Source organism: Thamnophis sirtalis, unplaced genomic scaffold, assembly GCF_051295495.1.
Source record: "Thamnophis sirtalis isolate CommonGarterSnake01/CBP01778 unplaced genomic scaffold, rThaSir2_p1.2 scaffold_1, whole genome shotgun sequence".
Taxonomy (NCBI): Eukaryota; Metazoa; Chordata; class Lepidosauria; order Squamata; family Natricidae; genus Thamnophis; species Thamnophis sirtalis.
This window is the reverse complement of record NW_028261381.1, coordinates 107,458,747-107,477,738: the sequence shown is the minus strand read 5'-3', so window position 1 is coordinate 107,477,738 and position 18,992 is coordinate 107,458,747. Positions and strand designations below refer to the sequence as shown.

At 38.1% G+C, this 18,992-nt stretch overlaps 1 protein-coding gene across 14 annotated transcripts in view; it reads right to left on the bottom strand.

Annotated features, from left to right (window-relative positions):
* Nucleotides 1–18,992, bottom strand: part of GPHN (gephyrin) — a 234,873-nt gene that overhangs the window by 14,548 nt on the left and 201,333 nt on the right. For all 14 annotated transcript variants that reach the window (XM_087720983.1, XM_087721001.1, XM_087721009.1 and 11 more), the window contains 7 exons: nucleotides 18,437–18,574; nucleotides 15,653–15,745; nucleotides 14,499–14,554; nucleotides 12,734–12,853; nucleotides 10,257–10,315; nucleotides 9,959–10,112; nucleotides 5,917–6,038 (listed from right to left, as the gene is read on the bottom strand). In XM_087720983.1, the coding sequence (XP_087577109.1) occupies nucleotides 5,917–6,038; nucleotides 9,959–10,112; nucleotides 10,257–10,315; nucleotides 12,734–12,853; nucleotides 14,499–14,554; nucleotides 15,653–15,745; nucleotides 18,437–18,574 (742 nt within the window). The remainder of the gene's footprint in view (nucleotides 1–5,916; nucleotides 6,039–9,958; nucleotides 10,113–10,256; nucleotides 10,316–12,733; nucleotides 12,854–14,498; nucleotides 14,555–15,652; nucleotides 15,746–18,436; nucleotides 18,575–18,992) is intronic.

Sequence of the window (18,992 nt, the reverse complement as noted above, 5' to 3'; positions counted from 1 at the left end):
CCTTAATTTGTAAATAAGACTATCAAGCAACACATAGTGAATTATAAATCAGCAGTATTATGAACAAGCAATATAGGTCAAAACAAACAACAAACTCTGAGACAATGATACAACACCAGAATTAGGTTAGAGAAGCTGGTTGTTATTTTCAGGTATCCAGAAGGCTGCAAAAGCAGAATAACAAGCCATCTTGTTCTCTACAGTTTCTAGCCTTCTCTCGTGAAGCATAAGATAACATGCAATCTGCTGTAGATGGGGCTGCCCTTGAAATGTATTCGGAAGCTTCAGCTGGTGTAAAATGAGGCTGCACAAACTATATTAGGATGCCCAGAGAAGGGCACATGGGTCATCTCCATGAATGCCAATGGGCACCAGTTTGCTTCTGGATCCAATTCAAGGTGTTGGTTGGAGCCTATAAAGCTGTACATGGCATGGAGCCAAATTACCTACAGAACCAGCTTCACCTCATTACATTAGCCTGCCACATATGGTCAGGCAGGGAAGGTGTGTTGCAGATCTTGTCAATTAAAGAACTCCAACTTTTCTGGCAGCCTTTTCTGCCATCCTGTAAAATATTCTCCCTCTGGGGGAGAGGCAGATGCCCTCACTGTGCTGACTTTCTAAAGAGGAGTTAAAACAAAGCTCTGAAGCCTCATGTGAGGAGCCCAAAGAAGCATAAAGCTATGGGGCTGGTTGGTGCCCTGAGAGCTACCCCTTCACATTTTTCACAGGATTTAATTGTTATTCTTGTCTCCTTCCAAAATTTTAATTCTAACATTCTAACATTTATATGCTGTTTTCGTATTTCAATATTTAATTGTACCCTGCCCAGATTCTTTTCGAAGAGATGGGTGATTCAAAAATGTGAAAAACAAACAAGCAAACAAAAAATTAGGGATCCAATCTGGGACAGTCACCGGGACCAGAGGTTTTGTCTTCTGAGCTTTCAGACTTGTGCTGGAACCCATCTCCAGGGAGGTTCGCTTTCATTCGTGAAATAAAATTTAAGTATCAGCTAAGAACTTTCTCTGTGTGGCAAATGGATGTCAGGGGACAAAGTGTTGGCTTGGCTTTTTCTTTGAACTTTAAGTTTTCAGCATGGCCATTCAGTTTCAAACATTACATGTTTAACAAATCAAGTACCGTATTTTTCAGAGTATAAGACGCACCTTTTTCCCTCAAAAAAAAAAAGGCTGAAAATCTGGATATGTCTTATACACTGAATACAGCATTTTTGGCTTCCTAAAACCCCGCCCCCTTTGCAAAAATGGCCGTGCAGAGCCTTTAGGAGGCTTCCAGGTGCTCCTGGGGGCTGGGAAGGACATAAATGAGTGAAAAATGGGCCATTTTTTGCCCCCCAACCCCTAGGAGCACTTTATAAGCCTCCTAAAGGCTATGCATGCCCTTTTTTTTGACAAAAATGGGCCGTTTTATGCTCGTTTTTACTCCCCCCCCAGCCCCAAGGAGCACTCTACAAGCCTCCTAAAGGCTATGCATGCCTTTTTTTTTACCATAAAGGATCCGTTTTTGCAAAAAAAAAAAAGGGCCATTTTTGGGAGGTCTGCAGAGTGCAAAAACTTTTTTAACAAATTTGCCTCTTCAAAATCTTGGTGTGTCTTATACTCCAGTGCGTCTTATACTCAGAAAAATATGGTAAGTTTAGTCAACACAAATCTTAGTTCAATAAGCCAAAGTAGAGCAAAGTTTTACTTGACCTTCATTTAAAATCTCTCTTGGTTAGATTACTTATTTCTGCTGATGTGCTTAATCCCATATGAGAAATTTTGCTTATTAAATCTGGCAATCACCCATATTAACCTGATTATATCACTAGTTTAAAAGACATAGCTATTATGAAACAATATGGCATGAGAGGATGTGGGCATTGGGAGCTGAAACAAGTACAGTTCCAATTTATTTCTCTACAGATCATTAACAAATTCCACAGATCACTCCTAAAATACACTCCTATAATATCTTCTTGCTTTAATCTTTTTTCTTCAGTTGATTTGGTCAACTGCTGAAATTAGTTTTTATCATTCAAAAATACAATTCTCACTAAACGAGGAGTCAGTAATCATAAAAGAGCTTTGGAAACTCTGTCTGCAACTGTAACAACAACAGAGTGCTATAATGCCCCCAACCAGTGGTGGGTTTCAAAATTTTTTAGAACCTCTTCTGTAGGTTTGGCCTGCTTTGTGGGAGTGGCTTGCCGGCCATGTGACCGGGGTGGGAGTGGCTTGCCAGCCATGTGAACCGAGTGGGAGTGGCTTGGCAGTCATGTGACTGGGTGGGCATGGCCAACTTGTAAAATGTGATGAAACTCACTTAACAATGCTCTTGCTTAACAACCAAAATGTTGGCTCAGAAACTCTGAGCCAACACACAGAAGCACAGAAATCTTAAAGCTGTCAAGTTACAAGACCCTTGCACCCCTAACCCATTAGAAAAAATCCCCCCAGGGGTGTTCAAACTTGACAGCTTTAAGACTTGTGGACTTCAACTCCCAGAATTCTTCCTCTCTCTCTTCATCTTGATGATGTGCGGATGGGCGGGGGGAGGGAGCTGGAACCGGTTCTAAACGGCACTGTAGATTTGTGGAACCTCTTCTATAGAAGAGGTTAGAACTGGCAGGAACCCACCCCTGTCCCCAACCCTTTCTGGCTCTGTGGACTGGCAGTGACGGCGGTGGGGGATGTTTTTGCGTGCACGGCTGCTGCTTACACAAATAGAGCTTCGCTTGCATGTTCACCTGCCGCTTGTGCAGCCTGGTTCCCAGTAGGTTATAGCCTGGTACTGGGAAATGGACCAGGAATTGGGGACCTCTGCTATAATGAATTGTTTTAGAACAATGGTATCATGACATTATACAAAACATACCCAGAAAAATGGAAAATAATAGAAATCTGTAATCTATCTGAAAGTGAACAAAACAAAACAAAAACAAAAACAACCCTAAGCTCTGTGTTCGAGAAAGTTATCGAGGCATGAAAGCATTCTTCCTGCTTATAGTTTTGCAGTCAAACTCTTATTGTACAGCTGTCATAAGTAAGCTCTGAGCTCCGTGGTGTAGAGGCAAAATTTTATATAAGTAGGAAAAAAACCTGATCCTGTTCTTGACAGAGATTTAAAGAACTAGAAAGATCAGATTTACTGATTAACTTGTATATGTAACCTGCTAAGGAATATTGAGTTCTAGCACCAAGAGACAGAGTGAATCAAGATTATGAGTAAGTAGGTTGCCCATAAGCCCACAAAAACTCCAGTGTTGCAAACTGCAAAGCAGATGTATGGGACTTGAACTGTACTTTAGCTTAGCCAATAGAGAAAGAGACAGAGGCAGAATGCAATAAACTACAGACTTGATTTACTGCTTTGAAAACAATCTGGTTTCTGCTTATAACAGATTACCCCTTCCTTTTTATAATCAAGAAAATGAGAAATGAATAATGCAATATTCTCTCAGAGAAAATGCTGATAGTGTCTTAAACAAGTCTGATGGATGCAATGAAAAAGAGAAGTGGTGGAGTTGAATTTATGTCCTGCTACATTCAGTTTCCATCCCTACTTGTTCAAACTGCAGATTTGATTCCCAGATTTATGTGGAGGCATGTCAATTAATAGTAAATAAGGAGCCCTCTTGTTTTAGTTTACATTTTTTATCCTTCCAACTATAAATAAACCCTACTAAATTCAGTGGCTTCCATGCTTTAATATGTATACACTGCAGTTTTAGACATATAAACTGGAATAATGGCATATGGCTATAATTCCTAGCATGTATTTTTATATCTTGTATTGGGAGTCAACCCCACAGCACTGCGATTCTTAATTTGATTTTAATATTAATGTTTTGTTTGCTTGCTTAGAAAATTTAATCTGATTTCAAACTTACATCTGACTTTAAATAAACTAGACAGTGGACAAATGTTTAGCATAACTATTTAATTCAGGGATGTCAAACTGGATTTCTTCGAGGGGCCGGATCAGCACTGTAGTTGTCCTCCGCAAGCTGGGGGAGGGACGGGATGGATGGCAAATGGGACGGATGCCTCCTGCATCACCCTGCCAGCCAAAACGAGGTGCTGGGGGGGGGGCATGTGTAGCCCCCTGTGCCCGTTTTCACTAGCAGAAGCACAGTCATTTGCTATTTCCAGGCTGGCTCCGCAGGCCAAATCTAAGCACCCAGCAGGCCGGATCTGGCTCATGGGCCTTGAGTTTGACACCCCTGATTTAATTGATTAAAATCATATGAATAACATTCGATTTACAACCATTCATTTAGTGATCGTTCAACGTTACAGTGCACTGAAAAAATGACTTACGACCATTTTCACACTTACGGCCAGCATCCCCAGGGTCACATGATCAACATTTGGACACTTGGCAACTGGCATGTGTTTATAACATATGCAGTGTCCCGAGGTCATATGATTACATTTCACAACCTTCTGATCAGCAAAGTCAATGGGGAAGCCAGATTCACTTAACCTGTGTTACTAACTGAAGAACCACAGTGATTCACTTACTGAGTGGCAAGAAAGGTCATAAAATGGAGGAAACTCACTTAACAACTGCCTTGCTTAGCAACAGAGATTTGGGGCTCAATTGTACCTGTATATCTTGATGTCTTTCCATAAAACATAGCTTTCTTTTCAAATTGTAGGAGAGGCCAAGGAAGAGGTCAAACAATTTTGAAATTTTAACTTTAAAAGTTTTTAAACACTCAGATTGCCTTAATAAGTTCACATAATTAATGTAAAATTGATTGTCTTTAAAATAAATAAAATTCCCACTGACTCATCATTTATATGTTAACACAAGAAAAAGTAGACCTCCACAAAAGTTGTCTATTTACATGAAGTTCATTGCAGTTCAAGGGAATGTCCTAAACAAAAGCGATGACTATAATGAAGATGAGAAAAATTCCTGCTTCTAAAAATTGGGAAATTTAAGGGGACACATTTTCATATATAATCAAAGAAGACACAACGAAAATAGAAAAAATATTACAATACATGATATATGACATTCACCAGATTGAAATCTATAATCAGAGAAATTAATCTAGTCTACTTTATGTATATCTAAAAGCATTATTTAAAAAACAGCATGTTTTGACAGGGCATAATGTCACAGAAACCTTTTTACTAAACAGATAGTCCTTTATTTAACATCACAATTGGGACTGCTAATCTATGCTTTGATAAGTGAGTCTCATCCAATTTCATAACCTCTTTTGTCACTGTTTATAAGCGAATCTGGCTTCCCCCATTGATTGTGTTTATTGGAAACCCCCCTGGAAATGTTGCAAATCATGTTCACATGATCTTGTGACATTGCTGCCATTGTAAATACATGCTGGTTGCCCAAATTTTGTTAAATGGCTGCGGAACACTGCATCAGTCGTAAGTGCAAGGACCAATCATAAAGCACTATTTTCAGTGCTATTGTATCTTCAAAAAGTTGTTAAATGAATGATAATAAGTTGATGATTACCCTGTATTGATATTTAGCCAATCCAGTTATTCATGCTAGAGGTGGCCATTCTTGTATTCACTGCTTTATTTCTGCTTAGATTGCAGAGATGGCCAAAATGCTTTTTGCAAAGCAATGCATTAATGCAATAATAGAATTTTAACCAAATCTCGTTCTGGCCATCCAGAGCTACAGTCTTCAAAAGAAGCTAGTTTTGGAAAATTGAAGGATAAGAAATAAGATTCTTCCCATCAGAAGGATGAAATGAGTGGTAATAGTGATAACTACCAGCAATATACTGGTATGTCTTTCAAAGCAAATTAACAAAAATAACAGCTAAATAAACTTTGGTCCAAGAGGTAAAAAGTGGCACAATTTAACAAGATATAAAAATAATAATATTTCGGTAGCAAAAGCAAAGAGTTATTTTGCACATACTTATCTCCTACAATCCCCAGGTTGATTGTCGGATATCCATGCTCTTGAATTGTTGCTAAAAGAGTTGAACGATTACTATCTCTAATCTTTCCTGGTAACAAGTCATCTTCAGGATTCAATAGCTATAAAAAATAGTAATAGTATTATGGGGGAAATGGGTCAAAATAATTAATTAGGAATAGATTATAGTCAAATTAATTGAACCGTGAAACCACATTTGTTACATATAATAATCTTAAGACTGTGAACAGGTACTCACTTATAATATTTGTGTGCACCATTACAGTGAACAAACAATTTCTTGAAGATTTGTAAAAGTCTAAATTCAAGCACTTTCCGAGATATTAAAAGAAGTTGCTAAGATCTTCTTTGAAGTTGTTGAGAAGGAGAAATGTGTAGATGGAATTTTATTAGCAATATTTTATATGGTTGGGATGCATATAGCCTTGCATGATGCTTTCCTAAATTAAAAATTTAGGACACCAGGGAGGTGACGCGGGGCTGGATCCAGGCGATGGTGAATGCCTCTCTTTGGGAGGGTTTCTTTCCACCGGCATTGAAGGTAGCGGTGGTGAGACCCCTCCTGAAGAAGCCATCACTGGACCCAGCCAGTTTGAACAACTACCGTCCAGTCTCCAACCTCCCCTTCATTGGGAAGGTTGTTGAGAAAGTGGTGGCCTCGCAACTCCGGCGGTCCTTGGATGAAGCCGATTATCTAGACTCCTTTCAGTCTGGTTTCAGGCCTGGCTACAGCACGGAAACCGCTTTGATCGCACTGACCGATGATCTCTGGAGAGCCAGGGATGGAGGTCATTCCTCCATCCTAGTGCTCCTTGACCTCTCAGCGGCCTTCGATACCATCGACCATGGTATCCTTCTGCGACGGTTGCGAGAGGTGGGGGTGGGAGGTACCATTTTTCGGTGGTTCTCCTCCTACCTCTCGGAGCAGTCGGTGTTAGTTGGGGAGGAGAGGTCGACCCCTAGGCCCCTGAAATACGGGGTTCCTCAGGGTTCGGTCCTGTCCCCCCTGCTATTTAATATCTGGGTGAGATCATTCGACGGCACGGGATAAAACACCATCAATATGCGGACGATACACAGCTGTATCTGTCTGCCCCGTGCCAACTCAGTGAAGCGGTTGACATGATGTGCCAGTGCCTGGAGGCTGTTAGGGTCTGGATGGGGGTTAACAAGCTTGTACTCAATCCAGACAAGACCGAGTGGCTGTTGTGTTTCCCTCCCAAAAACTTGGTCAATATTCCATCACTCAGGCTGGGGGGTGAAAATCTATGCCCCTCAGACAGGGCTCGCAACTTGGGGGTCCTCCTGGATCCACAGCTGACTTTAGAACACCATTTGTCGGCTGTGACCAGGGGGGCATTTGCCCAGGTTCGCCTGGTGCACCAGTTGCGTCCCTACCTGGACCGGGAGGCACTCGCAACAGTCACTCACGCCCTCGTGACCTCAAGACTGGACTACTGCAATGCGCTCTACATGGGGCAGCCCTTGAAGAGTATTCGGAGACTTCAACTCGTCCAGAACGCAGCCGCGCGAGCGATTGTGGGTGCACCTCGGTACACCCACGTTACACCTATCCTCCGCGAGCTGCACTGGTTACCGATCAGTCTACGGATACGCTTCAAGGTGCTAGTCATAACGTATAAAGCCCTTTATGGTATTGGATCTGGGTACTTGAGAGACTGCCTGCTGCCAATTACCTCCCACAGACCCCTTAGATCTCACAGGGGTGGCCTCCTCCGGGTGCCATCTACCAGCCAATGCCACCTGGCTATTACCCGGGGGAGGGCCTTCTCTGTGGCAGCTCCGGCCCTCTGGAATGAACTCCCCGCAGGGATTCGAACCCTCACCTCTCTCCAGGCCTTCCGAAAAGCCGTCAAAACCTGGCTTTGCCGGCAGGCCTGGGGGTGATGAGTTCCCTCCCCTCTCGACATGTATGGTTGTGCGACTGTTGTCTACTTTTATTATTTGTATTTTGTCTTTTATGTTCCCCTTTCCCCCCCCCCCCTTGAATTGTTCGCTGCCTTGAGTCCTCCCGGAGAAGGGCGGCATACAAATAATAAAATACAATACAATACAATACAAAAATGTCCCTTTTATCTCAATTATTCTTCTGCTACTTCTATTTCGCATCATCATCCATTCTTCCTTTAATTTCCTACTGAGATTTTATCTCTGAAAGTATGCACATAGCTTCAGTGATGATGTTACCTAATTTGGATAATGAAACATCTGTAAGGAAACAAGCAAGCTCAGAGAGCACCAAGGACCCCTGATCTCAACCCTGAGCTACAAATATTTTCCTTTATTGGCACATAGTTTCAAATCTGCATATACTAGATTGCATCCAGCTATGTTTATCAATCATGTGATTTTGCTGATGGAAAGTCATTTTGTATCTTTCTGCACATTGTAGGCCTGCAAAGTGGCCTCGTGTGAGTTAAAAGACCTTTTGAAGCAGATTTGTAGAGAGCATGATGGAGAGAAAATTCTACCACAGGGGCATAAAATCCATTTATGCAACATGAAATAAAAGTCATTCCGATTTTGTACTGCTTAACTGTTTCAATGAAATGAATTCCATCTCTGGCCAGTATCACTGCCATTTCTGTTTCCCACTTCATAATTCACACCAATTTTGGTTTTTTTACTTGTGAGATTCATACAGTGATACATAAAAAAAATGTAATTCTTTTTGAGTTTTCAATATTTCAGCATAAATATTATCTAAACTTTAATCTGTCTTCCATAGAAGTTCTACAACTAAATAAAAAACCCAATTAAATAAATGTATAAAAACATTGCACTTGTTCATTTATTTGTGGATGAAAATGATTCAAACCTAATATCTGTGTGGGGCAAAAGTATGTGAACCTTTGCTTTATGTAACTGTTTCCCTACCTCTCTCCTTGGGCAACAGTAACTGCAACAAAATCTTTCCTCCAACTGTTGATCAGTCTTGCACATGGGCTTGGAGGAATTTTAGCCCATTCCTACTTTCACAATAATTCAACTTGGGGATGTTGGTAGCATTCCTCTTATATGCTCACATCAGGCACTTCCACAATTTTTCCAGAGGTTTAAAGTCAAGACTTTAACCTGGCCGTTTCAAAACATTAACTTTGTTCTGCTTTAGCAATTCCTTGGTCATATTACTTGTGAATTTTGGATCTTTGTCCTGATGCATGATTCACTTTTTCTTGAGCGTCAGGGCACAGACAGATGTCCTGATATCTTCTTATAGAGTTACTGACACGATTCAGAATTCATAGTTCCATTAGTTGAGGTAAGCTATCCTGGTCCATAGGCGGAAGAGCAGGCCCAAATGGCAATACTGCTACCATTATGTTTTACAAACTCTTTGGAATTATTTTTTTAACCTTTTCCTGCCTGATGAGCAGGAAGGTTGGAGGTCCTCAGAAATCTCGTATGGGGGCATACTTCCCCATTCCTGTGTTGTAAAGATAAGACTTTGATAGTGAACATATAGAATTCTGTTCTTTAAATAAGGCAGGATACCCAATCTGACACCTAAGAATCATTCAATTGATTGAAACAATTGACTTTTATTTCCTTTTCAAATGAACTGATAAACCTACTTTAAGATACTCATATTTTTTGTATCTTTAGATCATTTTCCTCCATAAATAAACTAAAAGGAAAGTTTTGACTCATTTCTTGGGTTTTCTTTATCTAATTCTAAGATGTGTGGAAAACAGATACATTTTTAGGAGGAATGCAGGAATTTTATGCAGGAATATTTAAAATTCAAAAGGGTTCAGAAACTTTAAACTCCACTATACATACAATGTAAATATACTTTCTACTGTTCTAAAACCAGATATTTTAAAGCAGTATATTAAATCTTTAAAATGTCTATTTTACCAATAAAGAGGCTGCAAAAACTGCAATCAAAGAGATTGCAAAACTATAATCAAAATAGAACTACCAGTATAGTACCATTCTTTATGAAGAATTCTATCATGCTTTTTTGACAATTTATAAATATTAGATATTTTCTTACTTCATTCCCTGTAGACATTACAGCAACTACTGGAAACTTGTTAACTTCAACTTCGGTTACTCCAACAGTTGCTAGTAGACCTATCTCTGATGGGCCCATATGGGTTCCCTTGGCCAATACACATTCACCTCTTTTAATGTCGTGTCCTATAGGTCTGAATATGCCCCCCAAACAATAAGAGAGAAACTGTTATTAACAAAAAGAACACGTCCTTTATAACATTTCAAAAGCTATTAATATTATAGGTATTGAGTAGTTATTTTTCATTTTAAAATGTAAAGATAAATAATTAACTAACCTGATATCTTGACCCGGTCGAGCCTGCACCAGAATGCGTACCTCGAGTTCTTCAGTGCCCTGTATTTATGGAAATAAGAGAGATTTCAGCTTACATCACAGTATGGTATGAACACATTAGACATGTTAATGTGGGCTAGAAGTTTAAATCTGTTAAAGGCAATGACTAGCTTTCCATAAAACAGTAAACCATAATATGGTTAAATTCTTTCTAGCTTAAAATGTTATACTGAATCCCTTATGGCGTATTTATCAAATACTGATTAAAATCCCAAGTCAGTGTTATTTGTGAATCAATATTAGCATTCAATTACAACCCTGAATATATTATGACATCAATAAACCTTAAATTAAATTAATAAGTACACTAATCTTAATACTCTATATTTCTAAATCTCATAGTAAAGATAGTTTAAAGGAATTAAAAGTACAACAGTATTTCTCAAACTTGTTTAATAGACTTTATACTGTTCTTTTTCTATATATCAAGCATAAGAAAAGACTGCAAATTTCATTTCTAGTATTTCTCTGAATGCAGCCATCAGTCTTTTCATTCCTTTTTCAAAACAATCAAGGCACCACTAAAATAGATTCTATATTCAATGGAGTCTTCTAGGTGGATGCACATTTTTTGTGGGAACAAAATATTCCAAATGTGATCCGATGTTCCAAATTTGAAATAAAGCACATGTGATTTGAGAGTTTTATTTCATGCTCTTTTGCTCAATGCTCAGAACAAAATGTAACAAGCATGACCAGCATTATTATTGGGCATTGTGATTGGGCTTTCTGGTGCTTGAATTTTTCTTTATTTTCTAGTTTTCTCCGTTGTACTATTATATTTATTCTGTTAATGCTTTATACTGATTGGGATAAGGTAGGAACAATAAGTAGGCACACAACTCAGAGCTGAAGAGCCATTGTTAACTCAGTTTTATTGCCTCATCCTGCCAGTTTAAAAATTTAGTTCCTATAGGAAAATCAGAACTTATGTAGGGGGTTACATATTTGATTGGTCTTCTGATGCCATTCGCAGAAAAGTTGCCTATTACAGAAAGTAAATAAATAAAACTAACACTAGGTAACTAAATATAAAGATGTCTGGCTATATTTAATACAGTTTCACATACAGAGTGCTAATACTGCTGAGGTTTTAGATTATAAATATATAAAGACAAAGTACTATGTTGATGTTTTGGCTTGAGTTTTGATACTTATGCACTTTCTGTTCTGTTGCTATTAGAATTCAGGGTGTGTCTAAATGCAAATTTTGATTATTTGTAGAACCTGAGCAGTACAGAGCGTTGTTTTATTATTGGAATGTAATTATTTCATGAATGGAATGTAATTATTTCATGCAAAGGTAAAAGAGCAACTTATTTTTTTTGCAGCTACAAAACACAAGCAGCCAAATAAGACTAGCAAAGAGCAATAAAGTAATTGTTCTTCACTAGACCTATTATGAAACAGGATGACTGCTAAATAGATAGGATAAAGTGTTAGACCATAATAAGTGCTAATTACCACTGAATTCACAAAACCTCCCAAGGAGATGATTTTCAATTTGTTGGGAAATCATTAAAAATCCCTTTTCTTTAATGTTTTTCAAACAATTTAAAAAATATCACCTTGTTCAAATATTCTGTACATTTAATGAGAGTCAGCATGAGCTGCCAACCCCATCGTTTCTTGTGTGCTGGGAGGGGGAGATAAGGGAAGAGAGGAATCACTTCTTTACCTTTTGTCCAAGACCAATTCCAATGTACAGAACTAGCAGTTGTTTCTGAATTCCTGTTATTTTCTATGGTTGGAATTTAAGCCATTTAAAATACAGCCAACTGAAAATGTTCTGAGGGAAGTGGGAAATGTTTTTCCTTTATCTCAAAAATGAACTATATGCATATTTATTTATTTACGATTATTTATATGCGGTTTCTTCTCATATGTATGGTCCATAGCAGAGGTGTCAAAATGGATTTCTTTGAGGGCTGGATTAGCATTGTAGTTCTTCTCCGCAGGCCAGCTTGAGGGGGGAAGGGATGGATACCTCCTGCAGCACCCTGCCGGCCAAAACTGGGTGCTGGAAGGTGTGCGCAGCCCCCCCCCACTTCATGTTCGGCCTCTGCACAGGAGGCCAAGTGGTCCCTTGTGCTCCATTTTGGCAGGCAGTGTGGCAGAAGGCCATTCAGGCTAAAACATTTTGGCTGCCAGAGGAACTGAGGGCTGGTCCTTTGCTATTTCCAGGCCGGCCCTGCAGGTCAGATTTAAGCAGCCTGTGGGTTGCATCCGGTCTGCGGGTCTTGAGTTTGACACCCCTGGTCTACAGTCTCTAGAATGTACAACTGCTGACACTGTTCCTCATTTCAAATGTGTGAATGTAAGTTTGTATCTATGTCGTGGGATTACAGACTGATGGATGAATTCTTGGAGCTGCCCTGCTGCAGATATAGCAAGAAAGAATGTTTTGGTAGCACTCACATCATCAGATTCCCTGATAAGCTCTGTGTCTTCCACTTGCACCACAGCATCAGCACCACAGGGTATTGGAGCACCAGTTGTAACTCGCATTACTTGACCAGGCATTACAGTTTGAGTTGGCTAAAAAAATACCAAAAAATATCAATTTATTTTTAAAAAACTATAAGAAAATTTTATTACACTTTGCAGTTCAATTCAGGATGTTAATGAATAAATATACTACCCCAAATTATGAGACTATAAGGTGGTATCAAGGGAGTTTGTTTCAAGGAGGAACTAAGAGAAGAAGTTTCTTTTGAGTCCAGCACTTTATTTCCGAGAAACACATATACAAAGCATTATTAATTTATTCTTCTCTTCTATTTCATCTTTTTTTTAAAAAAATTGACTGCAATAGAAGTTTTCAAATACAGTGCATAGAAAATAAACTTCAATCCCCTTTTATCCCCTGAAAAAATATCTCTGAATGATCAAGAACTGCCTAACTGTTGTCTCACAACAGTTCCAGTTCCTTGATTTCAAACTCAATTCCCTGTGAATGGATCTTCAGTGGTCTTGTCCTCTGGTTGCTGCTACTGACGGCCAGGTCAGTGTGTAATAGCCCTCCCCCCACATCTATAATTTGATTGTGGATGAAATGCCGACCTGTCATTATTAGCAAGGTCTGGATGTGAGCTGTCCTTTCTGAAATTTGCCAAGCTGTATTTTGAGTGTGGCATCAACCAAGACTTGAGTTGGGGTGGGGAATGGCAGGAAATCTTTATGGCTTTCAGAGGTCCTGCCAGAGGTCACTGATGGTGAGAGCCTGTTCATTAAGTTGACCTCTAAGGCTCAGTTGGGAATTGTTGCTGTTGCACCAACCTCCTTGCTGCATAGCAACCTCCCTGTCTGAGTTCCATTTCTGGGTTGGCAGTGGAGTTTTGGAGAAACTTCATGGTTCTAGGACTTTAATCTACCCTCCCTAGGAATGGCCTCTGAGGTGCTTGGGAGTTCATGGGTTCCATGACAGCCATGGATCTTTCCCAGATTATCCAGAGTCTGACTCGAAACTGTGATCACACTTGGGATATGGTCTTCCTGTTGGAGCAGTGGCAACGTGATCTGACATTGGGGATCCTCACCGTGTCTCCTTTGCCTTGATTTCTATTGAATTCTCTAATACTACTAACCACTGGAAGAGAGGAGGATCCATTAGATTGATTTGCTTGGCAACAATTTAAACTTGTTGTACTTTAAGAAATGGAATGTTAAAAGAGCTTAATGTTTACATGACAAGAGAATATTCATGCTATAGATCTCTCAAGAACTCTTCTTTTCCTACACTTCCAGTGAAGCCACAAATAAATATCCTACTAATTTGAAAGAGTAGGTGTTGATTTTATTAACTTTTAATCTAGAGGCTCCTTATTTTGTTGTGTGATTTTATAATTGCTTTGTATTATTTAATTGCTTTGTTTATTTAAATTTTGGAATTTGTGTCAATGACTGTATTAAACATGCTAATTGCCTTTTTATTTCATGTGCATAGGAACTTAGTTATAGGCAAATGATAACTAAGTTTTCTATTAACTACTATTGCTAGATTTTATATGCATGGAGGAAACTATCACCACATTAAAATATGTAATTATAGAAATACAATAATTCATATAGCCTTTGTGTTGTTTACAATAGTCATTAGAATGGTTTCATGTTATTTTTCAAGATTATTCTAGTTCATAATGAACAAAGAATAGAAAAGGGAAGCAAAATATATTGTACCTACCTGCTCACCGGCTTGGGATTCCCCAATAATGAAACGATCCCCTGGTCCATCAGCAGCTGAAAGTTAATATAGGATCATGATAATTGATAATTACAGTTATCAATAAAATATGCATTATCAGGCTCTTTATTTTTGCTATGGCTATTTCTGACATTATAATTCCTTTTCCCACATATATTTTTGCATAACAATTTTGATTTGACCACTTTCCTAATATACAATGTAACTGTACAAATTAAGTTACTACTTAACATACATTATACATTCTGCTTTATGTAAACACCTTAGTGTCACACCCTAATAATATTTCTTATAGAAATATTCCTTGGGTTTACTTTCTGGGAGAAAAATTACAATTTTTACTTATGGCAAAAGGCAATGAATTATTTTATTGTGCCATTTATGTTTAAAAAAATTATATGTATGTAAAAATCTTGTTAGGGTATTATCATTTTTGCCATATTCTTATTGATATGTCCAACCAATAAACCAGAAATGATCTGGGGTAAGGCTGCCATGGAATGGAGCATATGCGGAAAATTTGATTCCTGCTCATTCCTCCTTTTACAGTACCTGAACCACATCCAATCTTTTCATGAGGATTTCTTATGTCTATGGAGAATGCTTTAGGAAAGCAAAAGGAGGTGGTGGGAGATGAAAAGTGTGCCCAGAATGCTTCACTGAGAACAAGTCAGGGTGAAAGATCTATTGGTCATAGAGTTCTACTCTGCACAGGATATACTAGATATTTTTATTCAGCAACATACTTTTATCTGAATAAAATTATCCTGAAATCTTAAAAAAAACAACCTAAGAGCCAATTCAATAATAGCTAAAATCCTTTAATGGGATGGATGGATATTTTCTTTTATAGCACTGAAAATTAACTTTATTATAATTTAAAAACATATACATAAGCAAACTAACTGATTTGTAATATTACTTCCAATTTATATTGTGTAATGATAAATTAAGCTTACTTTAAATACAGTATATATACTCTTAGTATGAATGAATGTCATTAAGATAAGGACTAAAATGCTGTTAAGGACTATTGAGCCTGTTTTTCCAGGCAACATACAGAAACCAGCACTCTGCTGTGATACTAAACTGGAGAAAAGCATCCTGGCATATTCATAATTGTTAACATTCACCTCTGACAGCGTAGCCATCTTTTACTGAAGCTGGAAAAGGTGGAAGGTTATCTTTTGCATAAACATCTTGGGCAAGGACTCTGCCCATTCCATCTAATACATAAACACAGGGGGGAAAAGAGAGCATACATGAAATTCTGATAGCAAAAACTTTATTTTCAAAAAAACTCTTTCAAGCTTTATCAAAATTTATAAGGGAGCATTTAGAAAAAATTCCAAAGTTTGCCAGCCAGATTAAGGGAGATGTATGGAACTAAATACACAGTGCTAAAAATAGTAACTTTAATATAAAATGAGTTCTGACTTCTCTATTTAAGTGTGCCCATATTCCTTTCAAGGACATTTTGAATACTTCCCTTTTTAATTTTATTCTCAATAATCTGTGAAGAGGCACGGAGACATACCACAATAAAAATAATAATAATTGGAAAAAAAAACCATTTGCAAAGAAGAACATTGGCTATTGTAATTAGACTAAGAATAGAACAGTAATATAATAATGTAGATTTTAAGGGTGATGATGTATTTGCAAAATATTTTGATCTCAAAAAATTCTGATCTTGAGTCAGTTATTTCATAAGTTCAAAGACCAAAATATAACATGCATCCTGAGAACTACCATTCTGTTGGAAGATTCTGTCCAGTTTCCTCCTGGAAGGCTTGGGCCGTCTCCCTGCAGGCCTACTTTCCTTTCCTTTTTGTGCAGCTACTGAGAACTGCAGTGAGGTGCAGCTACTGGAGAAAGCTAGTTAATGTCATATTTCTGAAGGTAGAAAGACCCTCAGAACATTGTGAAGTCTGGGGCTTGTCTTGAGAAGTTTCTGAGGCTTTTTCTAGTCATTGAAAACATTGTGAGGGATGGTGCTCACTTTGCAATGTTCTAAAGTTCTTTCTACCTTTGAAACTTTGCAAGCACCAGTGGTAGGTTGGGGAACAAGTGCTAGTGGTGGGGCAGGAGATAAAGACCAGTTGTGAAGTGCTCCAATAGTGAATTGGAGAGAAGACCCAGATTTTCTAGGAGTGGTTGGGAGAGGGGAAAGCCCAAATGTTCCAGGAGGTGGTGGGGCAGGGAGAAGGCCTAATTCTTCTGGGCATGTTACGGACCGGTGGGGGGGGGGGAGAAATCTGTAAACCAGTGTGTCTATTGAAAGTCTTGAGGAAGCATATGTGCCAATGTCACCATTGCCTCTACAGACCTTCAAGGTCATGGAAATTTTCTCAGGAAACACCCAAGTCCCTAAGATGACATCCAGTGTCCTCAGAGGAACTCCAAGGACTCCAAGGGCGGTGGATTACTATTTCTGTACTTTATCTTATTTAGAGTGTGCCAGCTTGTCTGGGTGAAGTGTGCCAGTGCTTCTGGGTGGAGAAGTGGACAATATATCAAACATATAAATATGAGTGTCAAAATATGTTCAGGGTTCTCCCTTGCTAAGGAAGTCCTATCTTTATTTAGCTGAATAAATGCATAAAGCTTATGAAGGTAAATACCTGGACCTAGTCTTTCTTTATACCAAATCTGAAATCGGCAAAATACTGGGACTGCGATTATTGAGTGAGGCACTCATATGGGCATCTTGTATAATAATTGCAATGATGTATGACCTAAATTGTGGTCTCACTTGTGATTGTAAATTAAGGACTACTTGTGCAGCCTTTCAAAATTGTTTGCTTACATTGATTTAGGCTGATTTCTTGAGTTTAGGGGATGTGTGAGTGGGATACAGTACCTGATATATAGTTGTAATGTTAGTGTATGTAAAGTTATGTATGCAGTTATGTACTGGTAATCTGTATGTGTACAATATTATTTCATTTTTTGGTAAATATTATTACACAGATTGTTGGGAAGCGATTTCCTATAACATAATCATGGATGCCAAATAAATGTACAACTTACTCTCTTTTTTACTTGACATGCAGCAGGAAAAGAAACTGATGGTAAGTATGATTAATAACTGTGTTATTGTGATTATTCTTCAGTCTGGATTTTTTTTTCTGTGAAAGTACTATTACTGCACACTTCTGCTGACAAAAGCAAATGTTTTAGCTAAAACTTTACCAAGCAGCAACTAGATAATATATGTAGCTCAATTCTCATAATACAAATATAATAAATTACTGCTGCTTCTGTGGTTCTTTAGGTTACAAAACATTCTTTGTTCCAGATTTTAGTTTTTATTTCCCTATCTTTTTTTTAACGCTAGCCATTTTCCTGCTAGACTGAAAATCTAAAGTAAGCGACATTTTTGCTATGAATTTATTAGGTAAATTCCAGGCATTCTACAAACCATTATCTCTTGGATTCAGCTCTTTTATAATTAGTAGAAAAATATCCAGCCAAGAGAACTGTTGCTGTAAACAGTGAAATAAGTTATGCATAACTTAAAATATAAAAACTATGGCTGTGCAAATCCTTTCAAACAGTTACTTTGCAATATATGCATAAAATATCTTTTTCCAAATCATTAAAGCAGCTACATTTTTTTCTAGATGCATGCAGCGGCTTTGTAAACTACTCTTGGCTGTTTCAATATAGAGGGCTGTGCTTGCAGATGGATAGTAAGCAGACAAACAAAACCAGTTGACATTACAGCTATGCAGGTCTAGAAAAAAAACATGACTGCTTTAATGTTTGAGAGAGAGGTACTTTGTATGCATTTCTGTGGATTGTGAAGCACACCTTTCCAAGTATTTGCTCAGTCCTAATAAAGAAAATGTAAATGAAACTTAAACAGTTCTTCCTTTATTCTTCTTCTGGATGCCAGAACTGATACTAAATACCTCGATAATTGATTATTTCTGTTCCAAGCACTGGAGTCATCTCCAGAACTGTAATGAAGGCTTTGTCCATAGATGTTAATGGAAATGGAGACATACGATGTCTTCTTGCTACTTTTGTAATGTCTACGGCACTGTGACCTGCAAAAAAGCATTAAATTATAATTAATTTTTAGTAATAATATAATTAATATTTTCCTGGAAAGATTGATAAATTATAGATATAGGTAATCCTCGAGTTACAACTGATTGAAATTATGATGGCCTTGGAAAAAGCGAGTTACAACTTGTACCCGTACTTATGACTGTCACTATCTTCCTATGGTCACGTGATTGCTATTTGGGTCTTGGCAACCAGCTTGAATTTATTACTGGTTGCAGTGTCCTGAGGTCACCTGATCATGATATGTGACCGCAATATGCTTGATTATTATTTTTTTTTCACAGAAAATGTTACCCTACTTAGGAAAGTTCTTAGGCTATGCATCAAACAGTTGTAGAACTCATTAGAAACCATGGTTAGCACATCAAACCAAAACACATATTAAAACAATATTTT